Source organism: Haemaphysalis longicornis, unplaced genomic scaffold, assembly GCF_048455015.1.
Source record: "Haemaphysalis longicornis isolate Haplotype H1 unplaced genomic scaffold, Haemaphysalis longicornis Haplotype H1 scaffold_2, whole genome shotgun sequence".
In the NCBI taxonomy this organism is placed as follows: Eukaryota; Metazoa; Arthropoda; class Arachnida; order Ixodida; family Ixodidae; genus Haemaphysalis; species Haemaphysalis longicornis.
Genome location: NW_027526295.1, coordinates 207,572,267 through 207,591,802, shown reverse-complemented (window position 1 = coordinate 207,591,802; position 19,536 = coordinate 207,572,267). Strand labels below are relative to the sequence as shown.

At 49.4% G+C, this 19,536-nt stretch overlaps 1 protein-coding gene across 1 annotated transcript in view; it reads left to right on the top strand.

Moving 5' to 3' along the window:
- The window catches only part of LOC144169829 (lachesin-like), a 144,301-nt gene that overhangs the window by 108,731 nt on the left and 16,034 nt on the right, over positions 1-19,536 (top strand). The window contains exon 4 of the mRNA XM_077699194.1: positions 16,926-17,130. Within this exon, the coding sequence (XP_077555320.1) occupies positions 16,926-17,130 (205 nt within the window). The remainder of the gene's footprint in view (positions 1-16,925; positions 17,131-19,536) is intronic.

The following is a 19,536-nucleotide window of genomic DNA, read 5'->3' as shown; positions in this document are numbered from 1 at the left end:
GGCCGCGGCGGCCGCTTTTCTGGTGGAGGCGAAAAGCAAAAACACCCGTGTGTACGAGATTTCGGCTTACGTTAAAGATCCCCAGGTGGTCAATATCAACCTGGAGCCCTCCCCTACGGCGCGCATCATCGCCTGTATAGCGTCGGTGCGTCAAACCCCACAATCGATCAATCAATCAACTTACGTGTGCCCGGAGGAATTTTTAGCGCGCATATTTTAATTCGGACAATCAAATTTTTAAGGCTGTCAGCAGTCCTTTTCGTGCCTTTTGCATTGGAGAAATTCCTTCAACATCACTGTAAGCAAGCAATCTTTCCGTACGAGTGGAAATATCAGATGCTGCCAGTTAAACTAGACGTTGTCCGCGACTTGACTTGAAGTGCAAGCTTGGAGTAGGATGAATGTGCTATCAGCTGTCGACCGGTTGTGTGTCAATTTGGCATCACCCACCTTGCTACAGGGATTAATACCGAGGAACAGAGGACTCATAACTCGAAAGAGCCATTACCAAAGAGGAGGTCTATGCAGCCATACGGAGTATAACCAAAAACACAGCTCCAGGGGCGGATCGCATAGGAAACGCCATCATACGCAACTTAGGCGATGGAGCCATCCAAGAGCTAACTGCATTCATAAATACACACTGGGATGCACAGACTGTTCCAAGAGGGTGGAAACATGCGCCATACTCATCCCCAAGCCCGGAAAGAAGCTTCAGGTTGAGAGCCTTAGATCGATTTCGCTCACGTCTTGCCTCGGCATACCGTACGAGCGAATATTAACACAACGGCTTCAAAACTATATGGAAGAGAATAACCTTTTCCCACACACTATGTTCCGATTTCGAGCAAAGCTCTCCGCACAGGATGTGCTCCTCCAACTGAAAGAGGAAGTTCTAAAGAATGCAACCACCGGAGGTGAACAGATAGTTATGGCCCTTGAGATCAAAGGAGCTTTTGATAACGTGAGTCACGAGGCCATACTAACAGGCCTAGATGACCTTAACTGTGGCAAATGAATCCGCGGCTATGTGAAGGCGTTTCTTCCCAATCGTACAGCCACGATTGGCATAAATGACGCCCGCACTGACAAATTCACGATACCTAACAAACGCACCCCACAGGGCTCTGTTATATCCCCCCTACTATTTAATATAAAGATGATAGGGCTGGCCAGAAAGCTGCAAGACATCCCGGACATAAGGCAGGCCTGTACACGGATGATATAACAATCTGGATAACCAAGAGCTCATTGGGAGAAAAGGAAGCAAAGGTACAGGCAGCAGCCACATGCGTCGAACAGTACGACCACGAACGAGGCATCCAATGCTCAACCGAAAAATCAGAAATAATCCGGATCTGGCGGCAGAAGCTAAACCGAACTGTTCCAGTGGATCCAAATCTCCGCATCAAGGTGTACCTCGAGGGCAAAGAGATTCCGGAAAGAACAACGGGTCGAATACTAGGGATGTGGATACAATCCAACCAACGGAGTAGCCAGACTCTAGCCATGCTCAAAACCACGACGACGCAGGTCTCCAGAATGATAAAGCGATTTGCAAGCCGGCGCGCCGGAATGAGTTAAGATGATACTTTGAAGCGGGTGCACAGCTTGGTAGTGAGCAGGGTTACATACAGTTTGCCCTACCAGAACATGAACCTTTCCGAAGAGCAACAGGCCGAAATAATTTTAAGAAAAGCGTACAAGACGGCGTTAAGGCTACCAATATGCACGTCAACCGAAAAGCTACTGGCCTTAGGGGTTCACAACACATTCCAAGAACATAAAGAAGCCCAATTCAAAGCGCAGACTAAGAGGCTGATGCACACCTCGACGGGTAGGACGCAGCTGCAACAGCTGGGTTATACGGAACAGATCAGAGAAATGTCGAAGACAACAGACATTGCTGATGACATCCGCCGGAAGTTACACATGGCCCCCATACCTAAAAACATGGACCCCAACCTCCACGAAAGCAGGCACCAAGCGCGAGCGGATTACATACGCCGCACGTTCTCCTCCAAGAACAACACAGTGTACGCGGACGCAGCCACACAGGATCCAAGGAAAGGACGAAGGGTGGCTGTAGTCATAGACTTAGCCCTCCATATGACCACCTGCGCTCGCTACGTCATTGTACCGTGACAGACGCCGAGGAGCTAGCTGTCGCTCTGGCTGCGGCGGAAGGCTTTCGGACGGGCCGGTCATTTACAATACTTTCCGACTCGCAAGAGGCCTGTCGGCACTTTTTGAAGGGACGAATAAGCCACTGCGCACTCCGTGTACTCCTCCAGGCTCAAGGTGACGTGCCTCAACACCCTGAGCGTCTACGTAAGATTCTACACAGGATCCTGTGGGCCCCTGTGCGCTCGGTAATAGAGGGAAACACAGAGGCGGACAGGGTAGCTCGAGTCTATACTAGCAACCGAGCACCCGATGATTCCGACCTCGAAGAACCCACGCCAGTCCCCTCGGAATAATCGGCCACATTAGCCTACTACAGGGGTATCAGGAAAAGGTACCCTCCGCCACACGAATCCCTGACGAGGGCAGAAGCCACCAACTGGAGACAGCTGCAGACAGGCACTTTTCCAAACCTAAATGTTCTGAGTAAAATTTATCCAACTCGATATGCAGACGCATTCCCATTGTGCCATCAAGAAAAACCCACCCACTACCACACTACATGGGAATGCCAAAGCACAACAGCTGCCCCCAAAATCAGAAACCCTAAAGCGGAGCAATGGGAAGCGCTGCTGGCCAGCGCCTGCTGTGAAGACCAGATCGGTCTTATTCAGCGGGCACGCAAAGCAGCAGAGGCCGTTGGAGCCCTGGACCAAGGGTACCACCCCGGCTGACCCCGTTGGTAACTGTCGCACGTGGCACGAGCCCTCGGTGGAGTGCCGCCCAACCGCTAAAAATATTAACGTTTTCCCTCCTCCTCCGCGGCGTTGGATTGGTGCAGGCCGTGAAGCTGGTCTATAGCTGCAGGCGACCGCGCAGCAGCTGGGTCGTTGGGCATAAGGTGTGGGGTCAGCCTACCATGCGCTGGACTGCTTGCGGAGTGTTTTGGTTAGCTGCCGAACGCGTGCTTACCTCCTCTCTGGATGCAGATGCGGGCTTATGCTGCAAGGTAGCGGGGTTCCGTGTATGGCCGCTTGAAAAGTCGTCGGTAAGGAGCGAGCGGTAAGGAGCGAGCCTCTTCACTGACGATATCACTCTATGGATGGCGCGAGGCTCATATGGCAGTATTCAGGAGGCGCTTGAGGAGGGCATACGCGCAATCAAAACTCCGGCAACAGCTAAAGCACTTACCTGCTCGCTAGAGAAATCGTCTTTGCTTACCATCCATCCTGGATGTCGTCAACCTTCGGGATCGCAACATCCCATTCCCGAGTGACTACACTCCGTATACTCAGCCTGACCATCCAGGCCGAACGGGCGTGGCACAACTACGATCGAGCCACTCCCACAATTCTTCTCCAAGCAGGTAGGGTGAATATTACCCGGCCAACCGATGACAGGGAACGCCTGAGTCGACACTTCTGCGACTGCTACGCACACTTATAGTTTAAAGTTTGCGTACGCACTACCCTACCTGGAACTCTCAAAGCTGGAGGCAGAAAGTCGATGGCCTCCTCCGCAAAGCTTGTAAACAGGCCCTTGGACTCCCTCGCACCACTTCCACGGTGCTATTCTCAGCTCTTGGAGCTCACAACAGAATTACCGAAATTACAGAAGCATTGCGTGCGGTGCACATTCAACGTCTATCGAAATCTCCGTAGCTCGTCAGAGCTCTGTCCCAAAGCTCGTAAGAAGAAAGCGAGGGATTGGGCGAATGTAGCGGGGCGTGGGCGCAGCCGCCTACCATAGGAAAGAGCGGCCCGGGTACTTCGCAGAAGCGGCATAGCGGGGAATATACGGTTACTTTCTGCTTCCCGCGAAACTTCTTTCTCAACTGGTGGCGTTAGTTTAGTAGTTCGTGAACCTGCAACGTGAAACGTCACTTACCCCGCCGGGCAAAGCTAACACGTCGCAGGCGGACGATACACGCTCCCCTAGCCCCTGAACTAGTTTTGTCGATTGACTACATCATTGAGGATAGGCTAACGGAGAAAGAACGCCTTGCACAAGAGTATTTATGTGGGAAAGCCAGCGAAAGGGAATTCGCGAAACTATCACGATCCCCACGTCCATAGTGTTTAAAATAATGATGTCTAGGTACCTACTAGGAAATTCCTTCCCGATTTTCGCCGTTTCGCAAGTCACCCGGATTGTGCGTACACCTGCCTTCCTGCATTTTTGAGATTGAGAAAAATAAAATAAAATAAGAAAACAGCCACGAATTCTTTCCTTCCGGTCTAGATACGTATCGATACCGGAGCGAGAACTACAGAGAAAGAAATCAAAATCAATATTTTCAAAATATTTGAGGCTCGCAAGCGCAAAAAGAGAACGCCGAAAACAAAGACCAAAATAGAAAAATGTCAGCCAAAAATACCCAGGAAATCTAAAGAAACGTGGGCAACATTTGTTTACGTGCTGCAACAACGGCAGGAAGGCAAGTGCTGCGGTGTGGCTGCGTGTTCTGGCCTTCCCTGATGAGGCGCGACCGCAAGAACAAAGTTTGTTTTCTGAAAAAAAAAAAAAGCAGGAAAGGAAAAGAAAACGCCCGCCGGATGTCAGATAACCCCGGTGAGCCCCTGGAAGCCGTGGCTGTCTTCCATGCCCAAATAAAGACGTGCCTCTGGTTTGCTTTGTTTCCTGTTTGCTTTTTAAGGATCGGGGTGAACCTGAAGACATGTTGTTAGGCTTGATTGCAAACCAGAAAAAAGTAACACTGCCGGCAGCGACCATGGCTCTTTCCGCTCTCTCCGCTTCCTTGATTTCTATTATTCTATTTTAGGGAGCCTCACGACATCATTGTCTTTTTGCTTTGTGCTCCTCGTATCCGAAGCAGCAGCGTTACATCAAACCACCTGCGTAACGCCATTCTAGTTTCTTTCAACGCAGAAATAAAGCCAGAAAGCCGTTAAAATGAGCGAAAAAGAAATAAACACGCTATAAAAGCGGGGATGGGGGCCAAAAAAGAGAAAGAAGGAGAGCGCGATGAAGGAAAAAGAAATTAACGCGAGGAGAAGTCAGGACGCGACACGGTGGCCAAATTATTGTTATTCCAGGTGCTCGCCCGGCTTCCGACTGGCGCGCGCCGCACGTACACAGCAGGGAACAAGACCCGCGCATGAATACGCGCGGCGTCGGCGCGCACATTTTCGATAAATGATGGCTTTGCCGCGGACACTCTTCGTTCGCTTTCCATACATAATCCGGCGGCTTCGCGTACGCTTTCTCCTCTTCCTCCATCTCCCGCTCCCAATTTGCCTCCTCTCCTCGCTTACAGTCGTTTCCACCTCTCTTGCATTTCTTTCTTCTTCTTTTTTGTTTGGCTCGTCTGCCTTACCTTCTGGCTCCAACATGCGTACACTCCGCTAAGTGAAATTTTTATTCCCGCGGCGTTGAAACGCTCTTTCGTAGGCTTCGCCTCCCGCCGCCTTTCCCTCCTATTCTGTCATCTCCTTCGTTATTTCTTTCCCCCTTTTTTTTCTCCGCCCGGCTTCATTTTTGCGCGTTTCACCTCCGTTCTGCCTGCTGGCTTGTTGAGTGCAAATCTTTGTCTGCACCGGCAAAGAAACGTCGGTGGGGGTGTCCACGCGCGTCGTGTTGGCGAAAGGTGAAAAAAATAAAAGGTAGGAGGAAGAAGAAGGTGGAGGAGGAGCGAGGTGGATGCTTAGTAATCCAGCCCGTCAGCGGCGGTAGGGCACTGAGCCTAGTAATTGGAGCAGCTCGGGTCTCATGAATTATTCCCGCAATGGCCCCATTAAACGAGCGGTGCACCCCCTCCCTCCTTTGCTCGTCGTTCTTCCCGCTTCTGTCTCCTCTCCCCATTTCCATCTTGCTTGCCCTTAGTTTTATCCCGAATGCGCGCGAGATCGAGCGCACCGCCGTATTGTTCGCCTTCATCCCTTTTCCATTTGGCCACGCTCGTGTGTCGGCGGCGGAGAAACGCGGACAGCGAGCCAGGTCTCTTCCCCCGGTGGGAAGCGGCAGCCGATACTCTTTTCTCCGTGCTCTCCTCTTCCTTTTTTTTTTTTCTCCCTCTTTTCAATACTTCATCGCCCGAACGCCCACCCGGCTTCCCGCGGTTCCGATTCCGCTGCGTATTTTTGCGCCGGTCTCCCCTCGTGCGTATCCCGCTTTGCATCTGCGCGGGAGGGACGCGTGTCCGTGAAAACTGCTCTGCTGTGTTTGGAGTTTGAGCGGGGGGAAATAAGTAGATGCTATAGGAGATCTTGTTCGTCTGCTTCGGCGAAATAAATGTTCCATTCAGCGCGCTTTATTATCTCCTGAGTATGTGGTTTTTAGCTGCTGTTTTTTGCGTGTTTGCGAGTTCGCTCTTCAGTGAACACACCTGATCGGGGACCGGTAAGTGGCTTCTGCTGTCCGCGGCATGTCTGGACCGTGGTTACTAAAACCACGGTGGAGACGCACCGAGAGCCGGGTGTGGCTGGCTGGAAGCGAGAAGTGATAGCACTACTGATATACCATTGAACCATGCATGTTTGTTACGGGCAAAGCCCCTTAGTGGCTGGGGCTGTTGGCGTCTCCTGTCGTCATTGTAATCGTCGTTTCATGTAGTCACGGTACTAAAACACCGGGAAACTCGTTTACGCCTCGCGAAAAAACGTTATGCATACAAACAAACAAAAAAAAAAAAAAAAACACCGGGACACTCGTTTACCCTTTGCGCTGGAGAGCTTCGTTCCTCAAATACGAGACTTTTACCGCAAAGCGGTTTACCTCTACCCCAATGGTTTCATCTCCGCTGGCAAAAACGCCAAGGCGCCAAGGATACACTTATACACTCCCTTATAACCCCCTTATACCTCCCTAGGTTTCACGTTAGTGGAGATGGCCCGGGATTTTTTTGGATTCCAGTATTCAGTCACTGATATGTGGAAAATTAGGTTGTAAATTAGGGCATGCTGCGAATCAGCCATCTCGAAAAGCACAAGCTGAACCTTAAGCTTCAGGCACCATGGCTACGCCTGGGCGTGGCGAAAAGCGCAATTTGGACCATCCTTTGATCTGAGGTCTTTAACGTACACTGAGAAAACGACACACTGGTGTTTTTGTTTCGCGTTTCCACCCGAAGGACATAAAAATTCGCCGGCTTTCTTTTGACAGCGCTCTCCTTGGGGAAATTTTTTTCGGTGTCTCCATTTTGCTGTCGGGAATTACGAGGAATCCTCACCGAGAAAATAAAATAATACGCAGCGTGAACGTCGAAAGAATGTAAAAGAGAAATTGCGCGCCTTTTCACGTCCAATATGCAGAGGCCTGATAGCGAAAGCCATGGCGAAAGCAAAGATCACTCGATACGGCTGCATCGGCTGCAGTTGCCGTTGTATATATACACCCGCCATCGCGGGACGATTAATTATGATTACTTCCGGTAATTTCGCTCACTGGTGTGTTTTTAAGCATATTAAATTTCGTATGTTCTCGCAACAGTTGTTGCATCGGGACCCCCTGACGCTCTGCAGCGAATGGCGACTTCGGGACTTGTGTTCGTTATCATCCGCATGTTCATGTGCTAGTAAGAGTTGCACAATAAAAATCTGGGGAAACGCGCCACTCTGTGCGTAGGTAACCCTGTGTGAGTATTGAAACAAACAAACAAAAAATCCCGATGCTAAGCGTTGTCCAATACACCTCTGGGGAGTAAACTTTGGCTCGCAACCAGTAGAAAGTTTAGAGCCGTTTTGTTGCTACAGACGCCGAAAGACGGAGACCAGGCACCCTCTACCATCCGTCCTTTCTTGATGCCCTCAAACAGCACGAGTATCGCAATTCTCCAACGCCGTAGAACGGTCACCTTTTCTCATAACCTCGTTAAAGACTGCTGCTAGGGAAAAAAGTATTTAGTTTAACCGGAAAAACGTATGCGCATTTTAGATCTTGCGAGCTACAATAGCATGATCTTATGAAACGAAAAGGCGCATGCAGCCAGCGCTCAGAATCTAACACGCTTCGAATTTCAGAAGAGGAGCAAACTGCTCACCTCAGCTCTTCTTAGGCCTTGCTGAGAAGTGGTGAAACCTTTAGGGCAGTGCGAAAGCTTACCTGATAAGTTACAGCTGGCAAAATATCGACCAGTTTAGTTGTTTGTTAAGTCACATGTTTCTTAAAGATAATTCTGTTGGTTGTTGAGAAAACGGTGCGTCGGCATTGTTGCAGTTATAAGCTGAGTAAAAAAAAAACAGGTAACTTGATCAAGGTTACAAAATATTCAGAGACAAGCATCTACCTTGGCAGAAAGAACACGAAGACAACATGACAGAAAGAACACGACAGACGACAGAAAGAACCCGAGACAATTTGCCTTCTTTGTTTCTTTTCTGCGTAGCTCATTGTTCAGTTCGGGCAGACGCGCGGGAACGAATTATTTCCAAAACGAAATTTAACTGTAAATCATTCTAACTTCTGGGGTTGCCCTAACCATCCGAATCTCACCTGTCAACAACAACACATAAACACAGGTTTTCATTTTTGTATTTGCTTATTTTTTGTAGGATCAGGTTGCTCGAGAGTACCAACAAAGTGAACTCGCGTTCGCACTCTTAGCCTCAACCAAGGGATCACACCTTCCTCCAAAGGACACATTCACTCCGCAGGCGCGCGCACGGGGGAACCCAGCGCGACGGCATCTTTTCCCGGGCACGCCCAGACACTCGTACGCGTGGAACAGGAGTCGCATTACTAAAGGCGCTCACTGACCGACCGGGCGGGTGGCAATGATCGTGGATGCAGCGAGGTGGGGGGACCGCGGAAGGACGCGGAGAAGAGGGAGCATTTTCTCTCCGGGAAGAACCTCCGGGACGAAGGGTCAGGCGGCCGGGCATCTGTTTGCGTTACGTGCACCTTGGGGAGCGACAAAGCAGAGAGCAGGGCAAAGACGGTGGTCACGTGACACGCGAGCAGCGTCTCCGCCGAGGGAAGGCGCACACCACCTACGGGCGGCCAACTAAACGAAGCGGAAACAAGCAAACAGGCGCGCCGGAATCGAGGGGAGGGGACCAAGTCAACGGAGCACACTGCGGCCGGGAGCGAAAACAGCCAGCGCGAGCGCTTCGGGAGGAGGCGAGAGAAGCGGCGGAGCACTCCGTCTTGAGCTCTCCTAATGGGGACTTTTTACCGGAACATGTACCCCCGAGATACCCTTTCTCCCTCTTTCTTCCTTCTGAAGCTGGTTGAGAAGGATAGTGTTTACCTTTTTTTGGCCGTGCCTATGGGTAGCACCCCTTGTTTGAAGCGAGGAGGCTGCTTCTAGGAGAGGCCTGGGTGCTCATTCACCTCAGCATCTTCCGCCGCACCCTCCCCCTCTCAATCCTCCTCATTTTCCTATCTGAAAACGAGCCGATGGGGAAAAGAGGAACGCCGGGATCAGGGCCCCGGCTCCGCGCTGCCCCTTTCCAATATTTTCTCTCTTATCTGCGAGCGGGGTGCGGCGGTTTCTTAGCTGGGTGGGTGAGTGCTCGCGCGGGGCCTGTGCACGCGTCCTGTCTCTTCTTAACCGCCGCAGCAGCCTTTCGCGGCGCAGCGAACAAAAGCCGCGCAAGCCGTCGCGCTGTGTCCGCCTCCCCCTTTCCTCTCCCGCCGTCCTGCGCCCTTTCTTTGCGCAACCCGTCTCTTTTGGATTTTCTTTCCTCAAAGCATGTCGGAGCTCCCCGACAAACTGCCCCGTCTCCTCTCCCATCCCCTTGTTCGTTTTCGTTTCCCGCCAGATTGCTATCTTTTGTTCTTCGTCCCGATTAACAAGAGCGTAAAGAAGCCCAGGCGGAAAGTCACGCATACACTCTGTTATCCGTGTGTTCTGCTTCTTTGCTCCTCGAGGAGGCGCTTTTCTTTTCGCTTCGTTTTCCCGTGCGCGTGTGCAGCGGCCTTGCGAAAGTTCGATGCGCGCACACATGTAGGACGTTTTTCTTCGGTTTGGTTTTCTTTTGGTAAACGTAATTAATCAGAGACCTCCGCTTCGTACTTAAAATGTCCCGCCGAAAGAAGAGGATGGCTCTCGGTATTAGCGGGACCGCGTGGGGAACCGAGCCTAATGCGGACCCCTATATTCTCCGTGTCAATCTCATTTACACCGATGTACGCTGACATCGAGCAATCTTGGGATTACCCGGCGTCGAGGAAGATCCACCTTAAAGCAATTAATGTGCTAGCAGAATATTTATACGGGCGCTTTCGGCATGAAGAAAACACAGCCCCATGGGTGTTTTTTTTTTTTTTTTGTATAGATGCTTCTTTTTCTTCGGAGAAATGAAGCAGCGTAACCATTTTTGTGAAATCCGATGTTGTAGGACATAGATATTAACGCTTCGTGGACTTTTGATTGCTATCCAAGACGACCTGCAATGTAAAATTATATTTATAGCCTCTTGTTTACTGCAATTGATTTTATTGATAATTTGTACACTTGAAAAACACGCATAGCTGAAGTCATAAGCTGAATACTCGTGAAGAAGTTCTACAAAAGAAACGTATCATTGCTTTTAACCGACTGTCAGAGACTTCTGAAATGGTCATTGGAACGGTGATTTTAGTAAATATGTATCTACTTAACAATTCATGCTCAAGCACCCTAGCGTACGCTTCGCTGCTTTATGAAACACCTCGATAACCAGCGCGAAAACGAAAGCGGCATGACAAGGAAGGTCTACCCAGCACAACGCTGACTCGGAACTAATTTTCTTTGGAACCTGGTCGCAGCGCACACTGAAACACTTATAACGCAGCACACGTTGCGACCACGCTTCACAATGGCACTGAATATACCCGACCTGATCTGAGACGCTTGCCAATAAAGGAACGCACGTACAGCCGAAGTGGTCAGGAAATTCAGGAAAGCGGATCATTGCATTCAAAGAGCAAAAACCCGCTTTTGTGTTAAAGAATGGAAAGCCAGCTATTACACCACTTGAAACTTCTTGATATGGATTCAAGTGATTGACAGAGAGTTGAAACGCTTGCGCTCCAATAGCCTGGAATTCACGCGTGCACTGATCGGACAAATGCGATGATGTGTGTACACATAACCACACATACACACGCACACAAAAAAAAACAGTAAGCACACATCACCTGTTTTGCTCGGAATGTAGGGGGTTGAGTACACTTACGCAACACCCAGCAAGTAAACATCTTAAAAACATACCCTTTCGCAAGTATACGGTTGGGTAAAAGTTAAGTGTCTTCAAAAACAGCATCATAGAAGCAGAACCGAGTTAAAGTGCTAAGTTCGACGGGGAGGCAAAGCGATCAATAATGTTGATCGGCAAATATACTTCTAGGAGCGAGCGAACACTCTCGGGTCTGCCGCTCAGTTTATGACAACTTTACATAGCAAGAGCTTCAAAACCAAGTGGGTCTCCTTCTTAAGGGGGCACTGCTGGTCTTAGCAATCCCCTTAAAGTTATACAACATATACACGTCGGTCACATTTGCCGAGAATTCTGGTAGTTTGCTGTTGAATGTTTCGACGGAGACAGGCAACCGTGCGGCGAGGGGTTCAGGAAATTCTGCAGACATTTTCTTTTCAACGACCGTAGGCGACGTCACTTGGCGAAACCTGCTTCGGCGGCGAAATTTTGAAACAATTCATGGCTGAGCGGCCCTTCAGGGGAGTGCACTTGCACGATGTAAACGAAAAAATCCCTCGCCGGTCGAGACAAAGGAAATGGCTGCACACACAAAGCGCCCTCAAGCGGGTACTTGCTTTCCCTGCAGCGACGCAATACGTGCCACAAAGTTTCTCACCGATAAAAGTGCACCACTATCAGCACGCAACTCACTAGCAGGGGTGGACAGCTTGATGAAATCTAGCTCAACCTTAAATAAACCTCAAACTCACTATGTGAGGTAAGGCTGAGGTGACGTCAAGGGCTGTAAACTACTGAGTGAGTGAGGTTGATGCAGGGGTTTCTCCAAAATTTCTATTTCGGGGGGCTTCGAAATCCTCCCGGTGGGGGGTGGGGTGCTGTTGGGAGGATTGGGGTGTGTGTGTGGGGGGGGGGGGAGGGGGGGAGGTGCTCGTGGTTGTGGAATCTCTTTTTTTTGGGGGGGGGGGAGGGGGAAGGAAGGACGCAAACTTTAATTTCCTAAGCACCCTTAGTCCAGGGCACCGTCTTGGGAAGCTGTGGCCATGGCTTCCTCCGCTCTGGACGTCAGCAGGAGCTGTGTCGCAGCGCCGGAGTCAGCCAGACTTGCCTCCCAGGATGCCAGAGTGGTGTCGAAATACTCCTGGGGAGGAGGGGGAAGGGGGTGTTGTAGGCTTCTGTATAAATTCTGGGGTTGGTGTTTTCGACCTCAGCCGACAAGTTTGAGTAAGAGCAATGTCGAGGCCGCTACTAAAGTTGAACGAGATAAAGAAATCCGTGCACTTACTCTTTCCGCGTGACATCGTCCTCTCGCCTTTTTTCGTTAAATGTTATGTGCACCAAACTCCAAGCGAAAATTTAACCGAATGGAAGTTAATGCGCGCGTACGTACACGCGTCACGGCATCGCACGATCACCGACGTCATGGTCATAGTCAAAGCGGCGGAACAGGGAAAATTCTCGTTAACGTTAGCTTTCCAGGGTGACGGTACCCTCAAGCTCTCCGTCTCTCCTCGGGCTTTTTAGTTTGGTTTTTCAGCGCTGTGAGGAGGGGCGGGGTATGGTGCGAAGACCAAGTGATATCTCCGCTGAGTACGGCAGGAGCAGGACTGAAGTGGGAAAAATTACTCCCACCTCCCCTCGCGGGAACCCCTGTGTAGATGCGACGCATAGGGGGTTCCGTTGTTGTTTCCGTTAGGTTGATTTTCCCATCGCGTGAAACGTGCCGTGAACCCCCTGCCGCGGCTACGACGCAACACAATCCAACACAATCCACTTTAATCCAATCCAATCCAATCCAAGCCAAGCCAAGTCGATCCAATCGAATCCAATCCAATGCCCCTCGCGAGAGAGTGCTCGCTATCGGAGAGGAGAGGGGGTGAGCGGCGGAGAGCGCAGCTCGCGCGGCGAGGAGAATGGGGGAGGGGTGTGGACGGACAACAACGCCGTATGGAGGGACAAGACGAGTGAATGAGATGCCGTCGCATCTAAAAGAGGGCCGAGGTTAGAATGATAACTACATGCTTTTACACTATGTCTGCGGAAGGTTTGCATTTTGGGGCACAACACTTTGGCGGCCGTCTCTGGGCTGAGCCGCGTCGCCGTCGTAACCGAGTGAACGATGGCAAGACCGAATAGCGAAGTAAAGCAAAGGAGGAAAGTGTCGCGAAATTGGGATGGGAGGGCGGTTTGCCGTGGCGGCGCGAGCGCTCTCCGAAAGTGTGCGGCGGGGGGGGGGGGGGGGAGTATGTTGTGCCCGCACGAGGCGCTCGTCTGGGCAAGGCTGGCGAAAACGTGAGGGGGGCGTGCGCGTAACGATGGCGTGCGTTCCCTGCCTAAGACGCGGGTCATGGTCCCTTCCTGAGACGCACTTCGCGCCGCCGACGCAGAGGCTCATCATCGCTGTCGTCAAGAGAACCCACCAATGAGTGCTGCCTCAGCGCACTGCTGCCGCACCCAACTATCGCATTATGGAGTATCGTAATCGCCAGTTCCTTTTTTAATGCTGTGTATTGCTTATAACATACGCGTGATATGAATAAAGTTATAACCTGTCATCGTGGTCTCTGTTCTTCCGTCTTCCTTTCGAAGGGGGAAAAACACTGACTTTTCGGCCGTTTTGACTAGGGTTCTTTGAGGAAAGCCGCAGATGAGAGCCGAGCAATACAGGAAACGCTTATTTTTTGTCCTTTTTTAAGCAGTTATTTTTGCCGATGTGCGTAATCTTCCATACCAGTGTTCCAGGGGAAAGCTGAGAATGAGCCAGGTAACAAGACAGGCAATCGTTGTGGCAGCTTGGAATACCGGGCTGACTCGCGTAATTTTCGTACTATGGAAAATACGTTTCTTTCTCAATATCAATCAAAACTCTTAATCAACGCAACTACGATTATAATTTTACACTTAGAGTTTTAACGAACGCGTAACCAAGAAATATCTCCGGACACATAAAACTGATTACGTGCTTTGAAGGCCAAACTCTGGCTTACTATTGCGACGGTTACCCTTTATGTGCACGTCCACCCGTCCACACAACAGCCGGGCTATTTTACCTCCTTAGTGCCCTGTAAGTACATAACCCCCCACCCACAAACTTCCTGTCGCAGTAATAATTCAATACAGCTATCATATCCTCGCCCTATGGAACCACCACATTCGCAAACTAATTTTTTATAACCTGTGCAAAACTTTGGAATAATCTGCCTGAGTATGTTGTACAAACAAGCGACCGTGAACTATTCAAATTGACACTGCTTGCCATTACTTCATTATAGTTTATAGTTCATTCTAGTTTATATGAAACTGTGGTATATTGACCTTGGTGCTATGTTATCTACAAATTCTACAATTTGTATATTGCTTTGAAACTTATGCCTGGTATTTTTTTTCTTTTATTCACTGTACTAGTTTCTTTTTTGTATGTAACTTACCCACCCCTCATGTAATGCCTCTTTCCATGGGGCCCTTGAGGTAACAAAAATAAATAAATGAATTAATGCCACCTTAGTAATCGTGACTAATCTATCATAATTAACTTTGATAAACGCAAACCATCTCTTATGTGCGGCTAGCGCGCTTTCGTGCGCTTCTGGCCTTTTTCGGGTCACGTGGGTTTCTGCACTATTCGTTTTGACGCCATGGTCATTCAAGTTCATTTTCAAATGGCACATATACGGCTTTCGCCTTAGAAGTTGAAACCACTTGCAAGGTAATCATGTGTTGGGTATTGTTTGTGGGAGAAGGTTAAGCACGCAAGGGTTTTTCGTGCATAAGCGTACTTCTAATTTTTTATTCTCTCACTTTTGCTATTTTTCTCGCTACTTAAACAACATTTTTGGATATCCGCGCTTCTGTTCATTTAGTTTCAATTACATGCCCGTGATAGCTTCGCGCTGCGAGATTTCACCCAACTTTTAACGACGAAGCTGTTTAACAAATCGCTATTTTTCGTGTCCGCAGTTTCCAATGCTAAGAAAAAATACCAATAAAATGTCGAGCGCTCGTAGGTGCGTGCCTCGCGGCGACCGCCCAGTGCCACCGGCGCACGTTTGTCAAGCCAAGCATACCCACTCCGGATTATTGGTCAAGACTGGCAAAAAAGAAAGAAACTCCAGCATTCGCCGTTATCATGGCAACACTTTCTCGGAACAAGAAAGACACGTCATAGCGTACGCCCTTCGAAGCTAATGTCCAATGATTATTACTTAAAAAAAAAAGAGGGGAGCTTACACTTACCGCAACAATGAATGATGAAGTAAAGGTCGTAGCGGCGGCGAAGAAGAATAAAATCGGCTGCTATCGTGGACTTAAACCGTCGTGACGGTCGTGAAGGTTTGTGCGAGCTTCCTTCGTTTTTTATTTAGGTTTTTAAAATTCAGTTAGGGACCATAATGAGACAGGTAAAACAGATACTGAAACTGTATTCGGAGCCCGACTTATAGTAAATGCGGTCTGATCTTTAGAAATCCCCATCCGCTTCCACGCAGGTGGAATATTGCAGCAAAAACTTTTACGGTGGACTTGAGGCAGAACGCGCACTGCGGGCTAAGTGGACTCGCATAACCACCGAAGCGTCATGTTGAAGACACAGTAAGACTAAAGAAAAATTGCCTCTTGGTCGTGTACTTAACAAGGCCAGAGTAACCGTTTCTGGTGAATATATACCTAATGATAGCGGCATACCAGCGGTGGAAATTGCGCGACGCCGATTAGCAGGGCGCAGCAACGAAGTCGCAACGTATACGCGCGAGACCAGGAACGAAAATCGGTGGCGCCAGTTGAGAAGAGCATCGCTCCGACGCGCCCGAGAATCAGGGTGCTTAAACTTTAACTGCGCGCTAGCGAATGTGTCTGCGTAAAATGTTGTCAAGGGTGTGCTTAATTAAATAAAGCTCAAACTATTACGTCAAACGGTAACACTAAAAAATGACATTAATACGGTATGGGTTCACACCGCGGTGTTATACGCAAAGTTCATTTCAGAAGAGGGTAAGGTGAGTGCGCCTTTCTAAACTTAAATTAAAGGGTGATGTGTACGATGTGATAGCAGACGAAACTTTACACTGCGGAGTCTTCGCAACTTCAGCTATTACGGCGGAAATGCTTTCAATTTGGCCTGTGGTTACACAAACACGAAGTTGACATTTACCAACTTCAAACTTGAGAGAGAGAGAGAGAGAGAGAGAGAGAGAGAGAGAGAGAGAGAGAGAGAGAGAGAGAGAGAGAGAGAACATTTTAATGAGGCGAAATGTGAGAGTGGAACCCTCGTCCGGGAATCCATGCGTTGCCCTCGCCGTCTTGGCCCGTGTCACAAAGAAAGTCTGTTCCTCCGGTTGACAGCTGGTTAACAGTGTGTCCCACAGCTCAGGAAAGGAACGGGTGGAGAGGGGCGGTGGGGCTGGGTTGTGAGCGCATTCCACAATTATATGGAGGAGAGGACGTAGCTGTGGACAAAATTTGCATTGAGCGGTTTACTTTGTGGGAAACAATAAGTTCATTCAAACCGGGTGCACGTACGTCCCTGCTTGTAATTGTCGAAGTGTTATTTCCTGAGTTTTGCTGAGGGATGGGTAAGGGCACGGGAATTTTTGTCTGTTGGAAGTGGGTTCTGTGTTTGATGCATCCGCGAACTAAACCAGTTACAATGGTGCTGTTCCTCAACTTGCACTTCCGCGGGATACTACATGGTGTGGTTTTATCTCGCAGGTGGCCTGGCTGCGCGTGGAGAGCAAGACGATCCTGACCATTCACCGGAGCGTGATAACGCAGAACTACCGAGTGCACCTGAGCCCCTCGGACCGCACCTGGCTGCTGGTCATCGACAGCGTCCACGAAGCCGACAGGGGCGGATACATGTGCCAGGTCAACACGGTACCCATGCGCAGCCAGGTCGGATACCTAGACGTGCTCGGTGAGCGCCCCTTTCTTCTCCAGCCCTTCCATTGCTCATTCATTCATTCATTCATTCAAAAAGAGGCAGCAAGGACGTTATAAGCAAAAATTCTCCCACCTCCCATCGCGGGAACCCCTGTGTAGATGCGACGCATACGGGGTTCCGTTGTTGTTTCCGTTAGGTTGATTCTCCCATCGCGTGAAACGGGCCGTGAACACCCTGCCGCGGCTATGACGCAACGTGGCGCGGCTATGACGCACCACAATCCAACACAATCCACTTTAATCCAATCCAATCCAAATTCAATCCAATCCAAGCCATGCCATGCCAAGCCAAGCCAAGCCAAGCCAAGCCAATCGAATCCAATCCAATGCCCCTCGCGAGAGAGTGTTCGCTATCGGAGAGGAGGGGGGGTGAGCGGCGGAGAGCGCAGCTCGCGCGGCGAGGAGAATGGGGGAGGGGCGGACGACAACGACGCCGACGCTGCATGGACAAGGCGAGTGAATGAGATGCAGTCGCATCTAAAAAAAAAAAAAAACAGCGCGACGATCATGTGATGTGATGCGAAGTGATAGCGCAACTGTGATGGTAATCAGGCTATAACACCGCGCCGACTGGTAGCAGTGAGCGCTACGATGCGCGTGACGCGAGCGAATCCCGCGAACTACGCTTCCTTTAGGCGCTCTCGCGCGCCTCCCTCAATTGAGATTCTTCCGGTGCTATGTGAAAAGAAGGATTTTGTAGCTTGAACGACTGGGCGCTAAAACTAAATTTCCGAAAGAATATCCTTACTCTTCACGATGAAGGCTCTCAATACAGGACGAGTGCGATCTGAAAATGACTGTGCCGCTGTTGTAACCCTAGAAAAGTGATACATTCCCACAGAGCGGGCCATGCCTGCAGGGGTTTGTTGCACAAGGCTTTTTGTAACCGGTATTCAACTCAATGATTTCAGTCAGTCAACCAATGAAAAAATAAATAAATAAATAAATAAATAAATAAATAAATAAATAAATAAATAAATAAATAAATAAATAAATAAATAAATAAATAAATAAATAAATAAATAAATAAATAAATAAATAAATAAATAAATAAATAAATAAATAAATAATATTCAAAGGGGCCTGAAATCGGCATGTTTTCGTGGCAGCTAAGCAAATGCCTTGCTAGACAGCATTCTTCTGTCGGAGCCTGTCAATCAATGTCATAAAAGGAAATAATGCCGCTCGAGCAAACGCGTTTCGAGGTGACACGAAGGACTGTCGGTGCACGGCGGTGCGGGCGGTAGCGTTCGAAACGCGTCGCCTCCAGCTATGCATAACCAAGTGGGGTTTGCCCCATTCGAGTGCTTCCCCTCGTATTCATCTTACTGAAACAATCTTCAATTGTACGCATCAGCGTATGTGCCCTAACATTGATGCTTTGTGTCCTGGGTGTATTGAGGTCGGGGATAAAAGACGGGACAACGCCACAAATTACGTCAGTGGCGCAGCTGTCACAGCGGAGTGATGTTCGTAAGGCTGTCTTGAAGGGGGCTAGAAATAAGGACAAGAATAGATAAACAGTAAAATTCAAGGCAACCCAACTCTGCGAAGCTAGAGGACCAGCGGGGCTGAAAAGTTGTTGCCACTTAGCAGGGCAATCACAATGGCTTTCTTGCCCATATTCGCTTAATCGGCATACTAGCAACTATCAGACACAATCTTCCATCATGTCAAATCAATGCACGTACACCGCTGAGTGGTCGGTTGGGCCCTATACCGGAGGGGCATCGAAAGCCAGATATCTCCAACACGATACGCGTAAACCCCTTCCGTTAAGGTCCTGACACATCTACTGTGTACACTGAACCCGTCCACTAAAAGCACAGGGTTAGTGTCATAGCAACTATCCCACAGCCCGAGCACAGTTCGAGGACACCTCTAAGCAATACCTAATGGTTTTGAATGCGAAATCATTAATGTCTAATCGAATGCATGGACGCTTTGCTTCGTTCCCTTGCCTATTGTCGCGATTTGTTTCGCGATCCACCTCAGCCTGCCACTTTCGAATGGCTTCGATCTGCCTCCTGCGTGTTGCACCACCGCTCGTTTCCTTCGGCTACTGTCGAGTTTAAGAGCGTGCTATGAAACGACTTGCGCTCTGGAGCTCTGCGCACTGCAAATATACATGGAGCCTCGGGTGTTTTCGTGTGAGGACATCGAGAAATGTATAGAAACCGGTTGTTTCTAGCCTAATACGGCTCCGCTGTAATAATATAGTTATATGAACAATAACGCAGAAATAAAAAAAGTACGTTTCCGCCAAACTCGGCTTCATTCCGCGAAAAGAACCTTTAATATTTTAACTAGTTCATTCGCCCAAGAGTAGTCGCCGTGTACCACTGCGCACGAAGTGTGTTGAATGCTGCAAGTACTGCAT